Source organism: Eucalyptus grandis, chromosome 1 (assembly GCF_016545825.1).
Source record: "Eucalyptus grandis isolate ANBG69807.140 chromosome 1, ASM1654582v1, whole genome shotgun sequence".
Lineage (NCBI taxonomy): Eukaryota > Viridiplantae > Streptophyta > Magnoliopsida > Myrtales > Myrtaceae > Eucalyptus > Eucalyptus grandis.
The window spans coordinates 33329378-33347176 of NC_052612.1; the positions used below are offsets into that span (position 1 = coordinate 33329378).

Consider the following 17799-nt stretch of genomic DNA (forward strand, 5'->3'; position numbering starts at 1 on the left):
TTAGTTTTTTTTTTAATTTCGAATTTCAATAAAAAGAATCCAAAAATATTAGGTACATATTAATTAATTTGCATAATAGGTTTAATTAGAATTTGTTTATTAGTAAAATATTTTCATATCTAGAACTTAGGTACTTAGGTCCATACACATTTCATATTAAAGCAACACACCTAGATATTTTTAGATATTTTTAGATTAAGTCAATTTTCATTTAGTAAAACAAAAAAAGGAACAAAAAATATGAGTTATAGTTTAATTGTTTTTTTTAATAAAAAGGAAAATGCTAAAAGATGAATCATTGCACCATTAAGTTACTTTCTTTTCAATAAAAACATTATGTCATTAAAAAAAAAAAAAAAAAAAAACTAAAGATCATTTCCTTGGTTAGTTAATAGGTTAATTCATAATTAATCTCATTTAATATCATCATTATTTAGCATAGGTTGCATATATGCATTAAAAAATGAATCATCATTAAAAAAAAATCATAAGAGAGCATGCATGTAGAAATATCATGTCATTCATCCCATATCACGTAGTACATGCATATTTATGATTATATAAATTAGATTGCATACATATAGTGATAAATATAAATTGCATCTCGCATGTCATTAAAATAAATTCATGCATATTAAGTTAAATTAAGATTAAGTGTCATGTCATTTAGAAAATCATGTTTAGGGCATGTATTTTCATTAGCATTTTTGTAAGGCTGTCGTTAATGATTTCTTACAATTCTATCACTTTAGTTTATTGAATGTTATTTCATTGATTGTGCATCTGCATGACCATCATTTGCATGTTATTTAACTTAAGTTAAAATTAATCAATACTGTCTGCAAAAATATTTTTTTAAAATAAAAGGTACCGAAAGGGTATTAGACTAATCTAACGTAATCAAGTCCCCGCACCTATAATCTCTGGTTTGTAGGAGTAAAATAATTTTCCCATTATTTTACTTAAGTGTCTAATTGACCTACCGAAAACTGATTAGTGGCGACTCCTAAATAAAATTCATATGTATGTTAAAAAAAATTGGAACCCTAAGTCGCGAATTGGTATAGGCTTGAGAAGGCCTGAGCTAAGTTCCAAACTTAGTAATCCATTAACCTAAAGTTTAGGTGGAGCCCCGGAACTTTTAGGTCGCGACACTCTCTGTCTGCCATTTATTGTCACAAGTTCATGATTGGCCGAGATACTATAGGAGTTTGGCTATGGAGTGAAGGGAGCTCTAGCTTTGATGTCTTGTAATGTGTAAGTCTAGCTTTGATGTCTTGTAATGCGACCTTACACAGGGGAATCACTAAAGACTACTAATTGACTCACCGGAAGAGGCACATAAACGCAAAAACAAAAGACCCCAATTGCAAACACTTCTCAGCAACACAATTGCAAGAAGGCTTTCTCATCAACATATTCACTAGAAGGCTTCGGTCGTAGCTTGGAGGAAATAGAAGAAAAGGAACCTAGAGGAGTGGATCATTCTCAACTAAGCTTCAATCAATGTTGGGTCAACCAGTGAGAGGAAGATCGGGGTGAACGACGCCAACCCAGCAGCACTTTCACAAATGAGGATAGGATGATATAGCGAAAAACCCCTCGATTCTTTCAAATCTGCTACCATTGGTCGCCATTTAGAGAAGAATCAACAGGAAGAAAGGTGTTTAGTCGGGTGGAAAATGCCTGAAAATTGCCATGTTTGACAAATTTAGGGTTTGATGAAAGGGATTTGAACTATCTCCTAGAGATAGAGAGAAGCTCCAAAGAAACGGAGAGGGTGGCCTGAGTATGATATGATTGATTTGTCATATATTAAGTTAATTAATGATGATGTGACCCATTTTAAGAATTTTCTCCATATCCTATTAAATGATGCAGGTGCTATAGTTTCTTTGTCGCATTCAAGTGTTTCATCAACCCATCTATCATTTTCTATTCATATCAAGACTATCGTGATCATATGATAATCTCACACAAGTTTTGATAAAAAAAAAATAAGGAAGATATAATCGCGTGGCTTGAATAAAAGTTATATAATAGATGACAAGACACGACATGTCATTTAGCAATACATGACTATTCAAACGCGACCAATGAAATCATGTTACACCACGAAAAGGCTTTTGACAAGAGAGTGACTATGCTAAGCTAAACTCGAAAGTTGCAAACTAATTTACCCTTATTTGGCATGTCATTATCTCCCCATGTAGACTTCTGCAAAAGGGTAGTGCTCTCAATTTCTCATCTTTAATTTTGGTGATCTTGACGCAGCCTTTGATCAACGATCATGTCCTCCGGGCCATTTCGCTGAAACTCCATTCCCTTGCCGCCGCTCCGTCGTGGCATCGAGGGATCATCAGAACTCCAGATCCTCCCCAAACAAGTACAACATCCTCTCAGCCCTCCACGGGTTGCTGCCGCCGTCTCTCAGCTCCTCCGGCAGATCGCTCCATAGCTTCGCTCTGCAGATTGGGCACGTACCATGGCCGTGGTCGATCCAAGCGTCAAGGCACTCGCGGTGAAACGCGTGGGCGCAGTAACGGAGCTCCCTCACCTGGTCGGCCCCCTCCAGGCACTTCATGCACACTGCGCACACTCCCGGGTCAGCGTCTCTCCGGCCGTCCGACGATCCTCCTCTCCTCTCCAGGAATTCGCGGTAGGACAACACGGGGCGTGGATCCCTCGCCAGTTCAGACACGTTGGAGGTAATTGGGAGCGGGACAAGCGAAGGAGAAGGCCGAGAGCCAGCCACCGTGTCGTCCGCTTCCAACAGTCCGCGGACCGGCAGGAGACGAGAGAGCAGAGATTCGATCACGTGCCCTGCACGGCGGAGGTTGAGATCTCGGGGGGAGGCTACGGATTCAAGGCGCGGAGCTTGCTTGGTGCTCGTGTCTAGAGAGCCCATGAACTCCGCGAGAAGCTGCTGCGAGACTCGTAAGTGACGAAGAAGAGGGTCTAAAATAACAGCTCAATGACGGTGACTGGGCCAACGGCAAAGGATCTACCAAAAGACTTTTTGGACGGCAAAATTCATGAGCTGTGTGGTCTTGAAGACATTACTAACCGAGAGTATTAGAATAATTAAATATTGAACTATGCATTTGTCTAAATAGTCCCGTAAACATATGAAGCAAAATCTCACATGATATCAGGATTTGAATATTTCTAGACTTCAATTGCCTTTCCAATTAAATTTCTATAAAAAACCATGCCAACCGTGAGAGAAAATGTTAGAATAATTTACATTATATTTGTATGAAAATCCCTATATCTCTTTTCGATAGCTCAAAATGAGCGAGCTCTGTGTCTGGACCCTCGGTTCTAAATTCTTATGGATTTTGTAGCGGAGTGATATTGATATACTCAGTCTACTTATAGTTGCCTGTTGCGATTTCAATTATGGCATTAGTAATTTTCATTTTAGTCTTCTCTTTACCCGTACACTTGACCCTTTTAACAGCCGCTTGGCATGTGATTTAGTCATAACCTTAAAATTGTTGACGTGTATACTAACCGTTTTATGTGGCATGACCAAAGATGACATGAAAAATTTTGCACATTTTGAATAATTTTTCTATTTTTTGCTTCTTCTTCTTTTTTTTTTTTAAATTGAGGGCCATTGGTAAGGGGTGGCGACCCTCATTGGCATCAAGTGAGGGCCGTAACACCCTTGCCAAATCTAGGCGCCCGGCAAGGGCGTCCTGACCATCACCTATAGCTTGCGATCTCCACTTGCCACTATCGAGGCCTTGGATCCATGGAGGAAAATAAGGAAACAAGAAGAAGAAACGGAATAAAAGGGAAAAAACTTTCGATAATAAAAAGATCTAAAAAACTAACAAAAGTTGTCCATATTAGCACCGGTTATACTATATAAGATGATTGGCATCCACATTTAGTCATTTCTAGCCAAATTGACCAAAAGAACTACATTAGTAAATCATTAAAATGTTAAGAATTAAATCGGTCAAATGAAAATGTTTAGAATTGAATTAATATATGTATAATTGATTTATGAACTTTTGGTAGGGATGTGTAACCAAACCGATTTTACCTAAGAACCGGATTGGATCGCCCAAAAAATAGGTCTAGGAATTGGTTCCCATTGGAATTGATTTGGAAACAAGTTCCAAATTTATGGAAATGGTTCGAGAATAGATTCTCACTGAATACCTGAATTGGAACTAGTTTTGGAGTCAAATTTATAAGCTAAAAAGCCAAAATCCTAATTTTTCCCGCTAAATTCTAACTTCAATACTTCTTCATTTCTTGTCATTCCTCGAAACGCCTTGCCAGTCCTTCCTCTTTCCCTAAATTTTCATGGATGAATAGGGAATGGAGTTTTATAATTTATGCTTTATGTTATGTGTTTGAACTTTTTATTGTTTATTATATATTCATCTTATGGATTGTTGTTTTTGGCGGATAGAGATTTTTGTTATTCATAACATGTTCTCGAGTAGACCTTAAAACCGGATCGAAAAAATAGGATAGGATCTAGAACTAGTTCTAGGCAAACATGATAGGTTTTAAGGTCAAAAAATTTAGAACCGATTATAATAGAGCAGGTTTTAGGTTTCATTTTTGGAATTTATCCATCCTAAAACCAATTATCCTACTTTTTGGATAAGTTTCCCATTCTATTGCTAATATATGTTGTTTACCTCAAGCGACGACTTAGGTACAACAGAGGAAAGAAAGCCAATATCAATATTGTGCGAATTTATATTTGCTTTGTCGTACAAGTTAAGGTAAGATTATGAAAGGAGGTAGGACCCCGACGCCCCGGAAGTATGTCGCGTACCTATGACTTCGCTTGTGCATCTACAGGAACCTTCTCGCAGGAACAATTTCAATTAATAGCTCGGTGAACACTCTTGGTTCTAGACACTGTTATGTGGGGCCGTTCTTACAACTTTTGTCCTCTTTGTCCCAGTAAGCAAAATCGGATCGAATAATGCCCGATATCGAAGGATTATCAAAATTTGATCAATTTGCGTGATTTGGTGTCGATACATGAAAACCATACCGATTGCACGGAGCCTCTCTTGCCTTGAACCCGGAGGTGGAGGCAAGCCACCGTAGTCTTTGTTGGTTGATGGGTCCACCCAATCAGGGAGATGCCTGACGTTTGAAGAGTGCAACTAGGATAAGTGGACGAGAGAGAGAGAACATGAATCATAATGATCTAGACATAAACCACAAATTCACGGCAAAACAAGTTCCGAAAACAAGAAAAGTCATCAAAACAAGATTAGAGGTCATGCACTCAAAAAGCAAATTTAGGATTTATTCAAACTAAAATCAACAACCGATCACCGAATTCGTCTTCAATAATGAGCACATACCTTGATATCTATAGTTGTTACAATAGCTTTATTTTTCAGCGATGCGTGCCTAGGTTCAACATCCCTAACACCATCGTTGTTTAGAGAAAATATATTGAACAAGTATGGATTTAATGCATGTAGGAGTGAAACATTCACGAAGCTCCTCCATCCCTTCAAAATTGGACTCGTTTATTAATGAAACTCGAAAGAAGCGAAACCCTGGAAACATACACACAATCTAGACTAGATTGTGATAGAACTCTTGAAATGGAAGAGAGAAGCTTCTAAATCTAGACTAAATTGGAAGAAAAAAACATCCAAACAAGAGGATAGCAAGAAAAGGAAACAAAGAACCAAAATAGTCAAAGAAAAAAAAAAGAAAAAGAAAAAGGGAGGGGAGGGAGAGTTCTAGCTCAAACCCTTCCCTCTATGTTAATTAAAGGAGACAACTATGTGAAAATGAAAGGGAGAAGAGAGAATCCTTGGGAGGATAAAAAATCTAGGGCCAGCTCTTGACTAAACTGATAGTTAATACAAGAATTTGATTGCATCGATTTGGTAAATTTCGAGATTTGATTATACTTTTTAAAAGTTGTAAGATTCGATTGTGCTTTATAATGAGTTTTAAAACTCGATTGTATTTTTCTAAAGTTTTATAATTTAATTGCACATTTTTGATAAATTTTAAAACTTTCAATATACTTATTCCTTTTGTTTTTGTTTGGTTAGGGCAGCATTGGTCAATTTGATCTGATATGGGTTTCTGGGTTGTTGTGGGTGGTCCAGATGTGTTTAGATACGTCTCTTGACTGTAACCTCGATCTCGAGCATTTCGAATCTGAACCGAAAAGCCCATTTTTGGGAAAAGACTTTGTTATCAAAAGCACAAAGAGGGGGCAAAAAAAATTCGGTCTGCATCACACGTCACATTATCAACCAGGCCATTTAAGAGCCCACATCCCAAATCGTGGACAATGTCGAAAGAATTGGGGCGATCGTATGGTATGATATGATTGATTGCCTCATGTTAAATTAGTTGAGGATGTGATACGTTCAAAATTTTCTTGGTGTCCTGCTAATAAATGTAAGTGCCGTGATTTCTCTCTCTCAATAAATGTTTTCATCCGTCCATTTCCTATTTTCTTACCAAATCTCTTAAATACGTTGGGATTAATGTGATAATATCATAGTCTAGTACAAGTTCCGCTAAAGATGAACAGGAGAGATGAATGTGCGATTCGAACTAAAATTACACGATAGATGACGAGATGCGGTATATTATTTAGCGCTATGTAGTGATTCTAACACTGATGAATTTAATGCGTTCAAAGATCAACAAAATGGAATCATATTACCTGATGAGAGGGCATAGTCCAAGTTTTTGCTAACAAGAGAGAGATTATAATCAGCCAAAGTCCAAACTTGCAATATAATTTACCTATCTTGCATTTGATTGACTTCCAGACAGAATAAAAAGCGAGATTTGTAAAATCTCCTCACATAAGACTCTATAGAGGAAGTAACATGATTTCCCAGAGTCTTCTGCAAAGGGGACTATTCTCAATTTCTCATCTTCATTTTGGTGAATTTTGATGAGCCTTCATCATGTCCTCCAGGCCATTTTGCTGAACTCCATTCCCTCGTCGCTGCTTCGTCCGGACATCAAGATCATCAGAACTCCAGATCCTCCCCAAACAAGTACACCATCCTCTCCGCCCTCCACGGATCGGCCCCACCGTCTCTCGGCTCCTCTGGTGGATCGCTCCATAGCTTCGCTCTGCAGATTGGGCAAGTATCGTGGCCCTGGTCGATCCAAGCATCGAGGCACTCGAGATGGAACGCGTGAGCACAATAACAAAGCTCCCTCACTTGGTCGCTCTCCTGCAAGCAGTTCATGCACACCGTGCATACGCCCGAGTCCGTGTCCGTCCGAAAGTCTAATGATCCTCCCCTTCTCTCCACAAATTCGCGATAGGACAACATTGAACACGGATCCTTCGCCGGTTCGGGCACATTGGAGGTGACTGGGAGTGGAACGAGCGAAGGAGAAGGCCGAGAACTACCCGCCGTTTCGTCTGGTGATTCGTCTGCTTCCGATGGTCTGCCGATCAGTGGGAGACGAGAGAGCAGCGATCCGATCGCGTGCTTGGCATGGCGGAGATTGAGATTTCGGGAGGCTGTGGATGCGAGACCCGGAGCTTGCTTGGTGCGCCTGTCTAGAGAACCCATGAAAACTAGCAAGCCGCGAGTCTTGGGAGTGACGAAGATGGTAAAATACCGTCTCAATGACAATGCACCAGAACACAAATGAAGGCAATTGATGAGCTAGTGGGGGTCCCTTTTGGAGGCATTGCTAACGACATAAAGGATTAGCGTGGTACATGCGCCAACTGTGGATAATCTATAATAACGAAATGATTTCTTTTATGGGTCACAGACAACTGCCATGTTGCGGTACATGGATATTATATCTGTACGCGAATCTCCGTGTCTCTCTCGTAGGCTGATAGGAGGTAGCTTGTTTTGGATCATTGGTTCTAAATTCTAGTGGAATTCTATAGCGAATAGGTATTAATACGCCGAATACACTTGTAGTTATCGATTCCGTTTTCAATTCTGATATTGATGGTCTGTCTTCCCGTCTTCTCTTCGCCCTTACACGAGGCCACTTGACACGTGATTCCTTGGAGTTCAGGGCACCGAAAAAGAGAGAACTGTTTGGTCAAATGCTTTTATAAGTAATGATTAAGTCGATTCATTGGGAAGCACAAGTAGGCAGAAAATCATTATCGTTATGATGTTTGGTCAATGCCTATTAACTTCAGTTGGGTTCCTCTTGCGGCCGGCGAGGAAGCACAGGATTGTGCAGATGCATCCGGCCTTTCGCCTAACTTGCATAGCACTCTGTTTGCGGAATAATTATCCTATTGATGCTCTGTTGATCCTCATTTGTTCATATGCTAGTTCAACAAAAAAATATTTGTCAACCAAAATAATCAATGGCCAATCACTGAATCTTATATATTTATCAGTGATGAACACATGCTAGAAATTCATTCTTAAGTAATTGTAGCGTTTCTAGTTGGAGCCTCTGGACCATTGTTGTGTAGAGATAGCCAAAATAGGTAGAACAAACACAAATCCAACATTGAGAGAGAGTAAATCTTTGTGATTTAGCAAGCTACCAGGGCTCCTGAGATTGCCATTAGATATGGAAGTAGAGAGCTTGTATAGAAACAAAACACGTATTGAATCCTCAAACATATATTTATTAAACTTCTAGATATAGATCAATAAAGGATAACTCCCGAATCTAGCACTTAATCGGAAGAGTTTAAACTCTTAGATCTAAAACTAGATCGGGAGAAGAAGAAAAATAAGATGATGATGATGATGATGATGATGATGATGATGATGATGATGATAACTGAAATTAACAAGAGAGGGCTCTCATCCTCCCCTATGGATGATGGATGAAGAAGATGATGCAGGGAAGTGAGAGAGAGAGAACTGTTAAGAAAACCTCATAATATATTTTGAAATTAACAAAACAATTCATGAGTTCTAACAAGCTTGGTCTATATAAGTGTTGTTTATGTCTCAGGTACTATCTACTTTAGAAGAAATTTGGATGTTGAAGAGAAAATATTCACAATAACTTCAAGAACTTATGTGATAAACAGTCTAAATGAATTTACATCACCATCATACTCAAAGTATCAAGTGGATCGCAATTGGGTATTCCAAAAACCTAATAATATAAGCGAATTTTGATAGCAACGGAAGCCTGATATAAGCAAGAGTTTGACATGACCAAAAGCCTAACATTAGTGGAAGTCTTATATCACTGAGAAACTGGATTTAACCGAGGACTGCTAATATAAGTGAAATACTTATGGGAAAAGTACAAAAAAATGTCATAAACCTATTGCATTGATACAAATTTAGCCATAAACATTTTAATTTGATCACTTTTGTTATAAACCTTTTCACATTGATATAAATTCAATTTACTTAGCTAATTTAGGTCGGAAATTGCTAACATGGATATCAGGCATCCTATGTGACACGACCGGCAAGACCGATGTTGACATTTTTAAGTATTATTTAAATATATTTTTTTGTTTTTAAATTTAAGATTCTTTCCACAACCAAGATACTCTTTTTCTTGAAATAAAAAAAGAAAAAAAGAAATTGATTGTATAGGTGACTAAAGGTATAGAACTTGGATTAATACACCTCAACGGTTAAATGATTAGCTCGACAAATCGTCCAATGGTTAGTTTGGAGATTGATCCCTTGAAGATTGAAGTAGGAGAGACATTTGCAAAAGCTAGGTTTTGATACCATTGATTTGGCTATTTTTTTTTTTTTATAAATATTTTGATATTTGAAATGTGGACATTGATTTTCCTATGTGGCACATGTAGGTTGAGGTGGAAAATTTTGCAAATTTTTTCATTATTTTTATGACTTTTTCTTTCTTACTTTTTTTTAATTGAGGGCTGCTAATTAACCCTCGCCAGCTATAAGCAGCATTGGGCAAGGATCTCGACAGCCTTTGCCAGATCTAAGCCAAGCGAGGTTGGCACAGTTCTAACCAGATTTAGGCCAAGCAAGGGTGGCGTGATTCTAACTAGATCTAGGGTGATGCCCTCTCCTATGGTCCGCAACCTCCGCTGACCAATGATTAGGTTGCAGATCCACAAAGGGAAATAAGAACAAAAAAAAAAAAAAAATAGGAAACTTTTATAGAAAAACAGCAAAAGTTGCCAACAATAGCGTTGACTATACTATATGGGATGATTTGCGTCCACATTAACAATTTCTAACCAAAACTAATTTAATGGACTACATTGACAAATTGATAAAAATGTTTAATACAAAATGGCCAAATTAAAGGGTTTAACACTCAATTAGTATCTATATAATATGTTTATGACTTTTTAGATAATTTTCTCAATTTATTTGTTAATATATATTATTTACCTTAAGCAAAGATTCGGGTACAACAGAGGTAAGGACAGGAAAACCAATATCGATATTGTGCGAATTCATATGCTTATATATATTGCTTTGTCTTAGGAGAGACGGGTAAGATCATGAAAGAAGAAGTCGCGTGCCTTTGACTTCACTTGGGCATCTACAGCAAATCAGGAAACAAGCAAGAAAGCACATCAAAGAAGAAAAATCAATGGACACCGTTGAAAGGAACGTCCAACCAAAATGAGTTGACGATTCAGCTCCTAGAGAACCTCCTCGCCGGAACCATCTCAATTAGCTTGGTGGACCCCCTTGGTTTTAGACTCTGTTACGTGAAGCCGTTTTGGCAAAATCTCTCCTTTTCTTCTCTGTAAGTAAGTCGACATGGTGACTTCGCCAGCGGACTCGGCCTGCTTACAAGCCCTTCAAAGTAAAGCACATGGTATCTGCAAATTCAATTGCAAGGAGCTCTTTCTTGCCTTGAACCCGGAGGTGGGATTTGATCCCCGATCCCCAGTGAGGCAAGCCACAGTAGTCTTTGTTTGTCAACAGATCCGCCTAATCAGAGAGATGTTTGACATCGTGGTCAATTCGAGTGATTCGGTATCGATCCATTAAAACCATCCCAAACCTAACTCCCTGACTTCCAAGAATCTAATCAGAATAGCTAATCAAATGAAACAAAACATCCAAAGGATTCGCAAAATAACGAAGTCTACAATACACGCGCGCGCACAACTTGCTCGCGCGCGCGCGCATCTGACAACTGAAGGAGAGAGAGTGGGAGAGAGAGAGAGGGTACATGAATCACAACGATCTAGACAGAAACCATAAATTCATGGCGTGAACTTGTTCAGGATCCAATTTCGTTAGCCAGGTTCTGATACAGTGTTAGATGACAGTAACAAAATACACCAACTCGATCCGTCTCCAAGGACCCTGCAGAGGGAGAACAGACTTCACCTGACAACTGAATGAGAGAGAGAGAGAGTACATGAATCACAATGATCTAGACAGAAACTACAAATTCACGGCATGAACTTGTTCAGGATCCAATTCGTTAGCGAGGTTCAGATACAGTGATTAGATTACAGTTACAAAATCCACCAACTTGATCTGTCTCCAAGGACCTCACAGAGGGAGAACAGACTTCACATGACAACTGAACAATCTCCGACCGTGAAGGGGAGCAATCTCCATCCTGCTATGACCTACTTGTAAAACAACCCGCCTACAGCCTGAAAAACACAGTCACGCCAATAAGTTACACATTCATCAAGTAGCTACACAGTAGGCATCACTGTGAAAAGTTAAAATAGCAACTTCATGATACGACACCATACATGCTATAAAGGATAGGCACATATAAGCCGACCAAATCAGGAAACCAGTAACAAGTCTTGGGAGTATTTAAATCAAGATGAGAGCAGAAATGCTTTGCACGCAGGATAACTGACAACAATAGCACTGGATAGAAGGATGTAACCCAGCTTCATCCTCTTAGTCTAACAATTTGTCTAAAGTTTTCATCCATGGTAATGCCAATGTCAGGCAGGATGCTGACAGCACTTAGTTAAGCAGCTCTCACATGTCACTAGACCTCTTTTTGATGTATATATCATGCTTGATTTACCAGGATGAAAGGACTGACAATCACAAAAGATCTCAGCAAGAAATCTTATGGGCACATAGACTGCAGTATTATGCTGGATTGATGGAGTAATGCTGTTATCAAAATGAAAAGCTTCTTGGTTAATTTTATCAGCCACCAAAATGAGATTTCAGCAATCTCATCAGGACTCATCAGCCTTTCCCAATCTTACAGAAACAGTATGAAATTATCAGTCTAGTGTCCAGTCTGGGATAGCAGATGCAGCAAAGGCAATAGAGAACAGATTTTGAAAGAGGGAGGACATCAAACTACATCATTTGAGAATGCATGTGCCTTAACCGACAACGCTAAGAATTCCTAACTCTCCAAGGGCCCAACATCTAAACAGTGGCTGGAGGAAAAACATTCAATCCATCTGGCCATAACCAAATGCCTTGGACTTGACTTGTCCTTGTGGTTTGAAATTCTAAAATAATCAATGCCATTTTTCAGGACACGAATTGCTAAAGCTGACTAAAGAAGATGGAGAATATAATGGTATTAACAGACCGCGCAGGTTCCTATTATGTGGTACTGAGTCACTGACCTTTGAAAAGATAACCGAATATACTGAAAAGAGGAGGCTAAGTACGTGCTACTAGAAAACTACAGTGGCTTAGACATGTATTAAGACCAAGAAAAGTCCAAGTACTCCATTTTGATGTATCAGCTTTAAGTGGACGCATGCAAAACCCCAACCCTGCACCAGCTCTCAGCAGTGGATACTCCCTAGCTATCAACTTTAGTCACAAGACTCCCAGAAAATATGGCAAGTTATTTGTGAATGGACTGGACTGGCAAGAGATTATCAACAAATTGCATGTTCAAGGAGGCCAAATTCAATCCTACCCAAAACCCACAAACGAGGCTGGAAAGTGGTAACATCCAACAGGTTGAGATTGCCAAACATGAGATGGGACAACATAACATTCAAGGAGGTTAGGGAATGATTCCTCTAACAGGGTTGGAGAGAACTCATAGAACACAGAGTCTCATCACTCTGCGGTTATCATCAGTGACAAATAATATTACCCACAGTCTTGGGATGTTCAAAAAGAGCTCTCACTGCGCTACTTAAAAAACAAAAAGGCCACCTTCGGTAAGAAATGTTGGCAAATGATTTGAGCTAGTGCCAACAGACAGCACATGTAATTTAACATGGTGTTTAAGAACCAAAATAAAACCTAATGAAAGCTATGAAGTGCCCGAAAAACAAGCTAGAATAGTTAGCCAATTATAATTCCGAATGCAGGATCGGTATTGCGTAATTCTGGGATATAACTGGCTCACGGAAAACAACCACCAATGAAAGAGAGCTTAAAATCACTTGAACTAACATATAATCCAACTACCATGAAAGAGAAATTTCAGAACTGAAATTTCCAAGCGCTACATTTAATTCACCTTCGAAGAGCATTTCATTTTGGCACCGAACAACCTAAACTGTTCATCCAGACATAACCCTCATGGTCAGCAACTCCTAATTCCTAAGCACAGAACTGACCAGACCATTGACTACTTACTGAGATAAAGAGATTTCTCACACCTCAAACTTTCAAAAGCTGCATTTTGGTCCCAAACGAGATAGCAATCCAATCCGGCTGCGCCGCACACCACTGCAACTGGTTTATCTCGGACCCAGCAGAGTACATCGACATCGGGTCAATCCCATTGGGCCCAGCCACGGTGGGCAACTCCCAAATGAGCGCCTGAGAGTCATCCCCGGCCGAGCAGATGTGCCTATGACTCTGCGGAGCCCACGCGATCGCATTAACGCTCGCCCGATGCCGCTCGAGCTCCGCGACCGGCACCGCCGGCGACCTTATGTCCAAGATCACAACTTTACTGCTGTCCATCAAGATGGTGGCCATGTATCGCAAGTCCTGCTTGTTCCAAGCCAGCCTGAGCAACGGCGTATCGGGATGAGGGCTCTCGTAGATGATCGTCGAATGCTCCTTGTCTCTCAAATCGAAGATCCGCACCGACCCATCGGCGGAGACGGAAGCGAAAACCCTAGCCTCGCCCCAGGCAATGTCGTACACCTCCTTGTCGTGGGCGATCAGCTGCGTCTCGACGGCGTTCTTCTCGATGTCCCAGATGGTGCACGTGGTGTCGATGCTGCACGTGCCGACCCTCTTGGGCTCGATCTCGTTCCAGTCGAACGACGTGAGCGGGGCGCAGAACTCGCTCGTCTTGCTGTTGTTGAAGACGGCGACGGGCTCGATCGAGCTCTCCCGGACCTCCCAGAGGCGGAGGTAGTCGCCGGAGGAGGCGAGGAGGTCCGACTTCGAGGGGTTGCTGGAGGGCGGGTGGAACATGAGCTTGGTGGGCGGGTACGGGTGGTCGAAGGAGAGGCCCTGGTGGGTCTTGATGGAGAGCGAGTCCGGGTCGAAGGAGACGACGTCGACCCGGTTGGTGTACTCCTCGAGGAAGCTCCCGACGGCGATGCGGTGGTGGTGGTGGTGGCGGGCCGGGGAGGAGGAGACGGCCATGGCGTAGAGCGGGTAGGGGGACTCGTGGGTCACCGAGTTCTCGGATCTCAGGTGGTGGGATTCTTGGGTCGAGTTTTCCATCTCTCCAGAATTTTCCGGGAAAGAGAGGGAAAGTGTGGGGAGGGGTTCTGGGGGATGCTTTTTCCCGGGAAAATGGACGAGAGGTGTGGGGGTTTTGGGGACGGCACGGTGGAAGCCTGGGAGGTATTCAGGCCGACGTCGTTTTGGCCCGGCGGGGGGAGATCCAAAACGGCGGCGTGCTTTATCTAACTTTGTCGCTGGGACGCGGTCCAAACCGGGGAGCGGTCAGCGTTGACTGGTAGGAGAGATGAGGGAAAGGGGGTGCCACGTGGGTTGGACCGAGACCGAGACAAAGTTCGTGGCGTGGCATGACCCGGTCGGCCGGGACGGACGGACACGTGGTTTGACCAGTCTCGGCTCGTGCAAACAAAGGAGCAAGCCGTGCGAGAAAAGAAAAGACGGAAACGTCGTTTTGGAAATGGTCAGCATGCCACTATAAAAAGCTCTTAAAGGACCCTGTAGATCGCGAAGCTAGAGACTCCATGACAGGGGAGAGCATTACCGTGCAATCACTCTCGATAGAGCGTGACCTTGACCATCGAACCGACAACAATAGAAAGTAAGCTTTGTGCGCGCATGTATTTACACGACATAATCTCATCGGATCATATTGTGGCCGATGAATTCCTGGATAACCTTAAAAGACCGTTTTTCCCCCTTCAAGTAACCGAGTACAACGGGGCATTTCTTGAAGGAGTTGCCCCTACTTTGGCTTTGGACAATCAGGATCCGAGCGTTGGATCTCTGGACGAAAAGAAGGGTGAGGGATGGGCACATTCAGTTCACTTGGATTGTAAAATCGTATGATCCATGTCAAGCTGACGACAAGTCATGCGAGTTTGGCTTGCTCGCAAGAATGTCGAAAATCATTCACATAAAATAAATAATTAATCAAGAACAATCGGGATTCATATGTGATTGTAAAACACCAAAATCGATAATTACAGTAGAATCAAAACGTATATGTTTGAGCCATTATTTCACTTGAAGAAAAATAAATCAACCTAATAATCAGAGATCTATTGAAACACTAGATCTTCCCCTCTATAATCTATTTCAGTATATGAGCTTTCAATGAGATTAAACAACTAATAGGTATAACCTATCATTTTATAGACTAGAGAGAGGACCTAGCAAACCCTAATTAATAGTGTGTCAACTGAGCCCCTTCTATTACGAGCTTCAGTTAAACACAATTATCTACACTTTATTGCTCGACTAGATCTGTTATTAATAGATATCAAAACCCAATTCTATAAGATCACTCAAGGTTTAACAAATATTGGAATATTCATTAACTCGATTATTTAAAATATAATTTATTAATTAATGTAAGCCTACATTATAGGAAATTTCCAACATTCTCCAACTTGGGCTATATTAATTAACTTACTTTTATTTTGAAAAAAAATATATTGAAAACGACACTATCGGGTTAATAACTGAAAATTTTGTTTTATGTGGCCACAAATTTAAAAAATGACATTTCAATAACGGTATCTCAAAACCAATCCAATCTTATAAAACTTCAATATAGGACTATGGAGATCAGTGTGTGTTAAGAAAATACTACAACACATGACATTCTATAATCACGTATAATAATTATTATATTTTCATGGATCATAGGCCTACTAATGGAGTAAGAAATAGTAGTAACATGTGATCAAAATATATACTATTTTTTTATCGGTTCTCAATACAATTTTTCAACGACATAAAACTACATTAGCACAATTTTTAAATAACATGAAATTGCATGACTATGTCACAATCCAATATGAAATCTCATAATTAGTGACATTTAGTCGTCTTTAAACTAAAATTTATTTAAAGATACAATTTTATACTTTCTTTTCTCAGTCAAAAGGAGAAAAATAACAATAGAATCAATAATAATGATAATTGAAAATAAATGTTTTAATAGATATCATAAAAGCATTATCAGTTTGCATATAACTATAATATCTAGAAATACGAATTATATAGCCCTCACTAATAAAAGAAATCTAAAGAATCTAAAACACCCATGTTATTTAAACAAAATGCATCGTAAGCCTTTTAATTAGAGGATAAGCTTACATGGACTCAGTTTTGATATTCTCGATCACAATGTCTCCTTTTTTGACCACATCCTTTATAGTATTATATTTGATATCCATGTGTTATTGCTGATCTTGTCATTTTTAGAATAAAATACAGTTGCAATGTTGTTACAATATATCAAAATAGATCTAGCAATAGAGTCCACAATTTACAATTCTGAGATCAAATTTCTAAGTCAAACAACTTGAATTGGATCGCCGTAACACGTTACAAACTCAATATACATTGTAGAGTTCATAATCAAGATTTGTTTTGTGCTCGTCTAAGAAATACACCTCTAGCCATCATAAAAATATATCTAGAAGTTGGTTTTCTGTCATTTAAACAACTAGCAAAATTAGCATCTGAATATCCAATCACCTTTAGGTCCTCAACTCTGCTATACACAAGCATGAAATATTTTGTTCGTTGTAGATACATCATCACCTTTTAAATTGCAACCCAATATTCATGACTTGGATTCAATATATATCTTCCAAGAGTATTCATAGCAAAGGCAATATCAGGTCCAGTACATACTTGTGCATACATAAGATTGCTAACTGCACTAGCATATAGAACATTCTTCATGACTTCTTTTTCAATATCATTCTTGGGGCATTGTTTTATGCTCAATTTATCTCTTTTCACAACAGAGGCTTCACTTAATTTGTAGGTTTGCAGATTGAATCCTTTTAAAACATGATTTATATAATTTTTTTGAGATAACCTCGGAACCTTTTTAGATTCGTCATGATGAATCTCAATGCCTAGAACAAAAGAGGTTTCCCCAAAATCTTTCATATCAAACTTTGTAGATAGAAAACTTTTTATGTTATTCAATAGATCAACATCTCTACTAGCAAGTAAAATGTCATCTACATAAAGTACTAAGAAAATATATTTACTCTCACTTACTTTCATGTAGATGCATTGATCAAATTTGTTTTCTTTAAAGCCAAATAATTTCATAGCTTTGTGAAATTTCAACTACCACTAATATGATGCTTGTTTGAAACCATAGATAGACCTTTGAAGTTTGCATACCATATGCTCCTTTCCGACTTCTTTAAATCCTTCAGGTTGCTACATATATGCTTCTTCATCCAGATCTCCATTTAGAAAGAATGTCTTGACATTCATTTGGTGAAGCTCTAAGTCAAAATGAGCATTA

The 17799-nt window shown here is 39.5% G+C and overlaps 3 protein-coding genes across 4 annotated transcripts; all 3 read right to left on the reverse strand.

Annotated features, from left to right (window-relative positions):
- Positions 1–2359: 2359 nt before the first annotated feature.
- On the reverse strand, positions 2360–2908 carry LOC120296507 (E3 ubiquitin-protein ligase RHA1B-like). The gene has a single exon (XM_039318391.1). It carries the CDS (start codon positions 2906–2908, stop codon positions 2360–2362), a length of 549 nt encoding a protein of 182 aa, XP_039174325.1.
- A 4096-nt stretch (positions 2909–7004) lies between these two features.
- Positions 7005–7562, reverse strand: LOC120296523 (E3 ubiquitin-protein ligase RHA1B-like). The gene has a single exon (XM_039318392.1). It carries the CDS (start codon positions 7560–7562, stop codon positions 7005–7007), a length of 558 nt encoding a protein of 185 aa, XP_039174326.1.
- A 3559-nt stretch (positions 7563–11121) lies between these two features.
- Positions 11122–14677, reverse strand: LOC104437229 (protein TRANSPARENT TESTA GLABRA 1). 2 transcript variants are annotated; one of them, XM_010050135.3, is made up of 2 exons: positions 13514–14677; positions 11122–11554 (listed from the first exon to the last, which is right to left on the reverse strand). In XM_010050135.3, exon 1 carries the CDS (start codon positions 14538–14540, stop codon positions 13515–13517), a length of 1026 nt encoding a protein of 341 aa, XP_010048437.1. In that variant the 5' UTR covers positions 14541–14677; the 3' UTR covers positions 11122–11554; position 13514. The 2 variants fall into 2 exon arrangements, with proteins under 2 accessions (XP_010048437.1, XP_010048445.1); XM_010050143.3 differs by having other exon boundaries at positions 13491–14677.
- Positions 14678–17799: the final 3122 nt, after the last annotated feature.

Excerpts from the sequence above, each read along its gene's own strand:
- LOC120296523 (XM_039318392.1), bottom strand. The coding sequence starts at position 7,562 with ATGGGTTCTCTAGACAGGCGCACCAAGCAAGCTCCGGGTCTCGCATCC.
- LOC120296507 (XM_039318391.1), bottom strand. The coding sequence starts at position 2,908 with ATGGGCTCTCTAGACACGAGCACCAAGCAAGCTCCGCGCCTTGAATCC.
- LOC104437229 (XM_010050135.3), bottom strand. The coding sequence starts at position 14,540 with ATGGAAAACTCGACCCAAGAATCCCACCACCTGAGATCCGAGAACTCG.